Below are 9379 nucleotides of genomic sequence, written 5' to 3' on the forward strand. Positions count from 1 at the left end.
AATGATATGCCAAAACATTTTTTGTATGTAGCTTTTTGTTTTTTATTGAACATTACAGTAGTACCAAGAGTTATCATCTTTTTTCTGCTAAAGCTATTTTGTCAAGTTCCTTAAAATTTCAAGGAGGCGTGTTGTCCTTACTTTCTACAGGCGTGCTCCTGTATGCATGTACCGGTATTTTCACAGTAACTTTCTGTGACCGTCAGGACGACGCCCGCGTCCCTCATTCTGCTGTGGAATTGAACACATGTGCGTGAGACATTTCAGAGCTGCAGCGGGACACCAGCGTAGGAGGAATATTTGGATTGTATGAAAGGCTTATCCCTCTGGGGTGTAGCAATTCGGATTGTGTTTTCTCTTCTTTTTCTGTTAGGCAGGGGTAAATTGAGATTGTAGTTGGTGGCCGTCGGCACCAGAGTAGCTGAGTGGTGCTGCTATCGGGGGCGTGTACTTCGGTTTTATTCAGGTCAGGGCACTGTGGGGAACAGTAATCTTATTACTGCGACAGCAGGACCAGTCTGGAATCGGGCCGCTGTCCCGTAGATGTGTACTGAAGTGGGGGATTGGTGTTCCAGGCGGGGTACTGGGCCACGACCTCCTGTGGTGCTGGTCAGCTGACTGTAGACAGAATCGCATTCCACGGGCAGGACCAGTCGGGTCAGACACCAGAAATGTGCTTGGTAGAGCCTGACCTTGCCACTCAGCTCCAGGAGGGGCAGGACTGAAAACATATTGCTCTTCCATGCTTTTTGAGATGGACAGCACAAAGTACACAGTGTCCCTGAAACTGGGGACCATATAAGGCATATGTGGTCCTTCCTGAGTGACCTAGACTGACTTTTCAGAGACCAACTGCTCTAGTGTCCTGCTTTCATGCCCACTAGATGCTCTTGCATTTAGTAGCTTTTCTTTATATACAGTGGTCAGTGTTACTACCCTACAGCACTGGGGCCCGGGTTCAGTTCTAGACCTGGGGTTCTCCCTGTGTTCACGTGGGTTTCCTCTGGGAGCTCTGGTTTTCTCCCACAGTCCAAAGACGTGCTGGTGGGTTAATTGGCTTCTGTGAAAATTGGCCCTGGTGTGAGTGTGTGTCTGTGTGTGCCCTGTGATGGACTCGAGTCCTGTCTAGGATGTATCCTGCCTTGTGCACAGTGCTTGTTCCAGCTCTCCTGTGACTCTGAATTGGAGAAGTGGTTAGAAAATGGATAGATAGGTGGCACCTGGCCATTTGAGTAATACCAGTCACATTCAGCTAGTGACATAATACAGATTTAAGCTTCACCAGTTTTATAGTGACAGTCTGTTGTGAATTGACATTGATAAATTGAGTTGTTAACTGAAAATCGATATTTTGTTTCCATATTAGAATATACAGTTTTGAATTTGGCACACCTGTTGGAATTTGTGCACCGTGTTTGAGATTTAGTGTTCTCCTGGTTAGCGACAACATTCCCTTGGGCTCCTGAGACAAGGTCTTGTCTGACCTGAGACTTCTCAGTGTTGTGTTATTCTTAGTCTTTTGTATTGAAAGCAACCGCCTGCATCTCTCAGTTCTCCCAGACACATCATTGGTGACGTGACCTGGGGTTGGCAGGTGTTTCAGGTCCTTCAACACCAGACACTCTCGTACAGCTGAGCCATTAGATGCCGATTGTTCCTTCCATGATTATCTGTGTGTTTTTTTAATGTAAGGGGCCATCTGCCCCTTCAGCATTCAACAGCTCCGTCTGATAAAGCTCTTTGGTCTATGGAAGGAAACAGGAGCAGTCAGACAAAGAGAGAAAAGTCCATGAACAGGCAGATCCCGCACAGCAGGCACGCCAAGCCAAAATGGAGCCCAGGCCCTGAAAGAGCGAGCAACACCAACCAACACATCGCTTGCTCCATGTATTACAGTACATACACACAAGTGTTCTCAATTACTCACTACATAGCCGAGTCGTATGAGATGCAGTATAAGGCATAATAACATGATCTGCCCAGTGCAAGGAAAACAAAATGGTGGGCCGGCAGTAATGAGTCTGAGAGCATGCTGCAGGTCAAAAGTCCAGGTCATTGAAACGATGCAGCGGGAGGCGTCCAGGTGCACAGTGCTGGGGACACGGGTGAGAGTCTGGAGGATGGAATGTAGGCTCCCCAGCGGAGGTCAGGGCGGTGCCAGTGGCTGGCTCTGGCTGAAGAGGGGCAAGACAGCAGAAGGAGGGGCCATGGGCGAAGGAGAGCAGAGAGCGTGCGCGAGGAGATGTGGACCAGGGGAGAGGCGAGAGGGAGGAGGGCCCGCGGCGAGCCTGCTGCAGTCCTCAGACCCATGAGCTGGAGCCGAGTGTGAGACAGAGGAATAGAGGGTGAGGCTGAAGTCTTCAGCAGAGGAGGGAGAGAGAGAGAGATGGAGAGGTCACTGAAGGGGAAGAAGAAGAAGGGATGTAGAGGCTGAGATTTAAAAGGGATGAGTCTGAGGTCATGCGAATGCTTCCAAAAACCTGACCTGAGAATCAGTGAGAGCTGGGAAGAATAAGAGAACTCAGGCGGAAGACTAAGAGGTAAGAGGAGAAGGAGAGAGATCAGGGGTCCCATCAGGGGGAGATCATGGGAAAAGAGAGTCATTGCGGAAACGTGAAGGAGAATTTAGAGAACCAGGTAAAGCGCAGTACCTCAAAAGGCCAGGCGGAGGCAGATCAGAGGATATGATCTTTTCTCACGGTAATTTTTGGTAGCCAGCCACAAAAATCTCTTATTAACTTGCCTTTTTGTGTTTTAGTTTCATAATGAAAGTTCTATTTTATTTCTGAATTTCTAGTTCCTTGCAATATTTAATTTGAACGGTATTTCTTAATGTAATCTTTTCTAATGAGATTAATTTTAAAAGTCTGTTTACCCTGATAAGGGTGTGTGGAATTTGCCCAGTGAGCTGCAGGCTTTCTCCCATTAATGATTAGAATTACTGTTTCATAAACGGAACTAAGCTGCTTCATTAATGCAGCTTCTTTCACTGCGAACAGGAAATGGCTCAGGGCCAAATCTTAGACACAAAATTAGTCCCTCTGATTTAGTAAGGATTTGGGAACTAATTGGTTATTATACAAGGTTTACAAACTTTTGGTGTAAGCTTTGGAGAGATAAATCTCAATGTTCATTTTGAGAAGCTCTTCAGCTGTGACCTGCCTGTTCTAAATTATATACCAGTATTAAAACCAAAAGTGAACATGTAAACAGGATATTTCTTGTTAACAAACTACAGTGCTACTCAAAGTGTTTTTGGAACGATTACTTGTTTAAGTGCATACAGAGTGCATGTTTTGTGCTGCAGAGTGCTGACTGGGTTTGCACACACAATTGCACATATCATGACTTTTTATATGGCTTTTACTTCTGCAGAAGTGATCACTCCCTCACTTGTTTAGTAGGCCGACAGTACATTTTAAAGTCACGCTCTGTTGTTAAATGTCTTATTTTCAGCAGCCCATAGAATTACGAATACTACTTCAATCAGACAAAATGTTTTGTCCACCTTTGGAAACGTAAAGGCACTCGTTTCAGGGCAGGCTGAGCTCTGTGATCGAGGCTTCGTGGGTTTGAGCCTGGGTCATGTCACTAGCCGACTACGAGCAAGGTTCTACAGGTGGAGAAGCACGTTTGGTTGAGTGCCTCCTAGGGCAGGGTGGAGAGAGTTCTCAGCAGCATGGCGCCCCCGTGGCTGAACGGGCACTTGCAGGCTGCGACGTGTTTCAGGACGGCTGTCGCTGGCGGGTGTGTCTGTGTGCGCCTGCTCGTTTTCCCTCGCGCACGGTGGTGGGATTCGCAGAGCACAGCCTGGTAGGGATGAACACACAGCTGGCTGTTCCAGAAGGAGTAGGTATGACAGAAGTCATTGGCAATTTCTAAATTCAAACAATAAGAAAAAAATGTTTTGTCCCCTTGTTTGGAATTTGTGTCAAGGTTTAATTGGACCTGGACTTTTTTCTTCCAGTTGTCCACAGAACATTAAAAGAAAAAAAATGTAGAAATAGATAGTTCATCGTACTGGAATGTCTGGAGTGTTCAATTAGAAAAATAATCCTGAATTTCTTGTGCAAACACATTTATTGCTAAGGTCACCCAGATACGCTCAAATACAGGCGAAGGGTACTGTCTTTTTGAGTCGGTGAGAGCTGGGAAGGATAAAAGAACACAGGCAGAAGCCTTAGAGGGAAAAGGAGAAGGAGGGGTCCCCTCACTTGATGTTGGGGAGAAGAGAGGAAAAGAGAGAGTCATTGTGGAAACGTGATGGAGAACCAGACAAAGGCGGAGACAGAGCAGAGAATGATATGATCTTTTCTCACAGTAATCTGGTTGACTGTTTTTCTAATGGCTACCAGCTGGCCCTCTCCCTGTTTCCATGTTTATTTGTGTCTGTGAGCCTGACCATATTCCACTTCATGTTTTGCTCAGCTTCCTGCTAAGTGGCCTTGGTGAAGCCCTGCTTGTGTATTCAGAGCGCAGCGCCTCCATGAGATGACGGAGAGATGGGGCAGGGCGAAGTCCACCAGGAGGCTTTCTGCCAGACTGTCCTGAAGCAGTTTGTCCTGTGAAGGGGATACTGATACAAGGCAGGAAGGACTGTTGTGGGCTGGATCTCTTCTTTCCGATCTGAATCTCCGTGAAGGAAAAAGAGACACAGTGAATATGAGAAATGTAATTTATACATTCAAAAGATAACCTATAAGACTGTTTATAGTGTAATTCTGCTTAGACGCGTTATCTTTCAACCAATCACTATTTAATCAGTTTTATATTTTTTGTTAAAGATGAACTCGGACAGGACAGGAAGTCCACACTTGGATAGGAAGTGGATGTCTTGTAACTCTCTCACAGAGGCATAGCTGATCCTGGGTAGCTGCCATGGGTCTGAGCCATCACAGCATCAATCTGGCCAAGATCTTGAGGGCACACTTCATGAGGTATACATATAGGCGTGTGGTGAAATAAAACTTCTGTCAAGCCCAGACAGACACCAGATAAATCAGTCTTGTGCCTGATCCCGGGATGAGACTGAGGTGGTTGGCAGGGGAGTTTGATTGGCGGCCCTTTTCAAGACAAGTTTTTCAAAGCCAAGAGCTGTGCTATGAGACAAAAATGGCATTTATCGACCTTTTATTCATCACCTTCCATTGAGTTGTAAGGGAGTGCTGTATCCCAGTTCATGGCCTGCGAGCGAGCCATGCGGCGTGCTCAGAGGCGAGAGGGGAAGAGGGTACGAGAGTGGCGAGACTCCTTGTCCTGTCGCCTCTCGCACAGCGCAGGCTGCCCCAGCGTGGAGTCTGGCCACAGGAAGCTTTGCGCTGCTCTCACCCCCAGGACTGGTGGGGAAGGCAGAGGGTTTCCACAAACAATAGCTGCGGGCCGGGAGGAAGAAGCCTGCCAGACGCTCGCCCATCAGTGGAGCAGGAAGCCTGTTGCAGACCAGACTGCTGTATTCGTATGGCTCCTGCCAGCCTGTCTGGACAGCTGAGGGTGGGTCTGTTCCCAGGCTGAGGGGCTTCAGATGCCCTCGAATCCTAGGCGGACATCCTTCACTGTGCTGAGTGCCTCACTGCCCGTCACCCTTCATTATTTATTGCTGTTCTTTTCTTCCCTTGGTGTATGGGGGACAGGTTTAGATATTCAGTTTCATACCATATCCTTACAATTTAATCTCAAATGAAGCACTTTATCCTCTCACACACATTTTGAAAGGAAACTGTAACGTTTCCATTCAATCCACAGCACAAAAAAACAGTGCTCTGGTAAGTAACCAAAAACAGAGTGGGTATTGATTAAGCTGGTCTTAGGAAGTGCTTTCTATAACCCATGCTTACTGTAATTGAGTCACAACCAATACTGTATCTGGGGGGCTTTATCTTTAAACCCCTTTCACATTGGAGTTAAAAACTCATTATATCAGGCTTTAAATCTTCATTGATATGGAGGTAATATACATGAGACTTTTTGTAGGGTTAAGAGCAGATAAGTGAGTCTTCTTGGTTCAACCTTGTATCAAACGGTGTATCTGCGATCTTTCTCTTGATAATATCCACAGTGAAGGGGGCTCATTGAATTGGGACATTGGAGTGCTCCCAGCTTTTTCTTAACCAAATAAAATTGTGTCAGTATCTCAGTCTTTGGGTTCTGGATTTTTATATACTGTAGCTTCCTTATCAGGGACCGACTTAACTGTGAATGTGGCACAATGTTTTTTTACATAGGCTGCAAAGGTCTGTTCTACATTTCTCTTTGTATTAATTCGGTAGGAAATCTGACTGTGCTGTAAATTTTAAAACATTCGGTTTTAAGGTGGGAGTGGGGGAAACTGAGCTATAAAATTAATTACCTGAAATTCCTGTCTCAAAATGGCATTGTATATAATACAAAGCAAAATAAAATATTTCTACCTTTCTATTAAAATGTCTCGTCTTTGCATTGCTTTCTTTTGAATTTGTAGTATTTTTTTCATATCATTCATTTTCTTCGGCAGCCTTGGCCTGTGTGCATCAGCTCTTGCGGTGTACAATGATCCTTTTGTTTTGACACGACCTTCCCAAGACCGTTCCCCTTGACTGCATCAGGATACAAGTCTCTTGTCACAGTTGTCGTTTGGGGTTCTTTTTTGGACTGTGTGCTGGTTTAAGCGCTCCAAGGTGTGTCTGTGACCACGGATTAGATCTGGCATTTATCTGCATGTCCCTTATGGACTTGTATGTCGGTGAAGAGGTGGCTCTGTTTGAATTTTGCCATCACACTACTAGTGTTTGCGGTTTGTCGTTCATGAGTCACCTTCCTATTCTATTTCCTATTCACTGTCTTATTGCTGATAGCAAATCGGGGAGAAAAGAAAGCGATAGTTTGGCACAGCAAATTGGAACAGAGCCTTTTTTTTTTCCATTACTGTGATTGACTCCCAGGTGAAGTGACCTTTATGAGTAACTAATAACTATCATATTTTACTGTGGGATTTCTTTATGACCTCTGCCACCTTGAGGTTTTTTTTTTAGGGTTCAGTGTAAGCCTTCAAGCATGTTTTATTATAACTAAATACACAGTTCCCACTTGTGTTATAGCAGCATTGGATGTGGGGAAAAAAACATGTATTCTCCATGGTCTCTTTTAGAAATTATGCATTACATGTCCTAGCGATTTTGTTTATAAGAATTCAGGTATAGATGTGAATGGTATTTCACCCAATCATCCACTTTCTAATCCTCTTATCCTGGATCCTCTTATCCATGGTTGCAGGGGGAGCTGGACTGTATGCCGGTAAACAACAGGCTCAAGGCAGGACACACTCGGGACAGGACGCCAGTCAATTGCAAGGTCACACCAGGGTCCACTTTTCTACAGAAGCCAGTTAACCCACCAGCATGTCACTGGACGGTGGGAGGAAACTAGAGCACCTGGAGGAAAACCATGCAAACAAGGAGAGTATATATATATATTCTCCATGCAGATAGCACCCCCATTAACCAATGTGTCACTAAACCACCCATGACATTTCATATTTAGTATTAGTCCATGAAACAAACTTAAAAAAACAAAAAAGCATTTTTATTTCCTGTGAAGTACAGATATTGTGGGAGTTGGGCATTGGCCTTTTACCTGCAGCCATAGAGCAGGAGAGAGGTAGCCAATACACGGGTTTTCTTTTAAACTTGTCTTTAATCATCAACAGTTAAAAGGTTTTTCAAGGATGGGAATGGGAACAGTCCAGAGTCCAGAACTGTAGGAAGTCCAGAACTGTAGGAAAATTCCTCGAGTCAGTGGTGAAATTGTTACCTCATCTAAAATGTTCAGGTCATAGCGTAATGCTTGTCTTTATCATCAACAGTATCTTTGACCCCCAATGATGACAGAGTCTCCTGCTCACTTGTACCGTCTGTATTCGTGCTCAGAGGTGAAGCACTATTTTCACTGACGAGAAGAAGATTTTAGGACTTGGGTGGTGATGAAGAGAACAAATCCACAGAATGACACTTTAGTGGGATTGGTAGTCTTTATTGATTTTTTATACTTTCTTTTTGTTTAAAAGTTGTATTTACAGAAGATGATGGAATATACTGGAATCACTGCTAGGCTTGGTGGTACAGCAGGTCTTATAGGCACGTGTACATCCTCCAGAATTATGAAGGCAATGGAAGCTGATGCACTGACGTATTTAAGAGTTCGGGTTACAGAAAAGCAGGAGCTCCTGTGCAACTCTAGAAGCGGGGTGGAATATCACTGAAGTAAATGAAGTCACTGTAGCAGCTTTACTCGTCTCTGATACAGTCAGCATTCACCGTGCTTTCAACCAACTTGGACTTCAGCACCCAACAAATATGGGCTGTTCTTCAATCGGTTAGCTCACGCCGTTTTTTCACTTCCCCTACAATTACCATCCAGAACCCTTCACGGAGACCACTAAATTCATCAATACTAAAGTACACAGTGACCTTAGTGAATTCCTGGTGAAGACGGGTCCAGTGTCCATTCCAAAATAGACATTCAGGGTAGAATGAGAGGATTAGATGACCGTCCGTATACAAAGCAGGATCACATATACAGTGCAACCATCTCCACTGTCTGATTCTACATAATACATGTCCTGAGACTGAATCACAGATCGATTGAATGACAGATTGCATTCATGAATAAATAGCTACACAATAAACATTAGAAGCCCATCTATTTGGCGATATTTGAGCTAGTGTTGCCCACTTCCTTGTATGCAAACTGTTAGAATATGGAGAAACCCTGAGTCAGGTAAGGGAAAAGTGCCACTTCAGCCCAATGCTTATTTCAAAGGAACAGGTTGCCAGCTGATCCCAAGCTGACAAATGAAGCACAGGTTTTCAATGAACAGACTGAATGCATGACTGAACCCAGCGTTTGATGAATGCATCCCATTGTGCTAGACTGTAGGGGAATTAAAAGGCCTCACGGCAGCTAAGTCACTTGTCAACATTTGTGCTTTGGCCATTGCATAGAACTAGCCTACTGATGACTGCTCTTGATACTGGACTCATAAGAAACCAGTGTGTTTTGCCAAGATGTGTAGGAATGGTTGCCCACGTTGACACGTGACACTTATTACTGGAAATATATTTAGAAATAGCCCCCCCTCCAGACTTATTCATAACAAACAAATAATTTTTTTAAGGTTTATGAATAAATCATAGTGCCCACCAAGAAGCCCTTAGATGGGTCTCGTAAGGCTTGTACAGTAAGTTCCCAAGCTTATAACATCAGCTCCATATGCAGAAAATTCAAAATACACGACAAAGACCTGAAGATTATTTTACAGAATGGTGTTGTTAGATTTTCAGAATATATTTAAGATGCCTCATACTTGGTGCAAGCAAGCGATTATATTGCTTTCAGAGTTCTGGGG

At 44.5% G+C, this 9379-nt stretch overlaps 1 protein-coding gene across 3 annotated transcripts in view; it reads left to right on the forward strand.

The window, feature by feature from the left end:
• The window catches only part of slc35d4 (solute carrier family 35 member D4), a 35332-nt gene extending 27990 nt beyond the window's left edge, over positions 1-7342 (forward strand). For 2 of the 3 annotated variants that reach the window (XM_088918539.1, XM_088918541.1), the window contains one exon: positions 4429-6420. In XM_088918539.1, the coding sequence (XP_088774665.1) occupies positions 4429-4495 (67 nt within the window). In that variant the 3' untranslated portion in view covers positions 4496-6420. Of the gene's footprint in view, positions 1-4428; positions 6421-7248 lie in introns of those variants that run through there. The other variant, XM_088918540.1, reaches the window with a different exon arrangement.
• Positions 7343-9379: the final 2037 nt, after the last annotated feature.

Source organism: Atractosteus spatula, chromosome 6, assembly GCF_055471065.1.
Source record: "Atractosteus spatula isolate fAtrSpa1 chromosome 6, fAtrSpa1.hap1, whole genome shotgun sequence".
In the NCBI taxonomy this organism is placed as follows: domain Eukaryota; kingdom Metazoa; phylum Chordata; class Actinopteri; order Semionotiformes; family Lepisosteidae; genus Atractosteus; species Atractosteus spatula.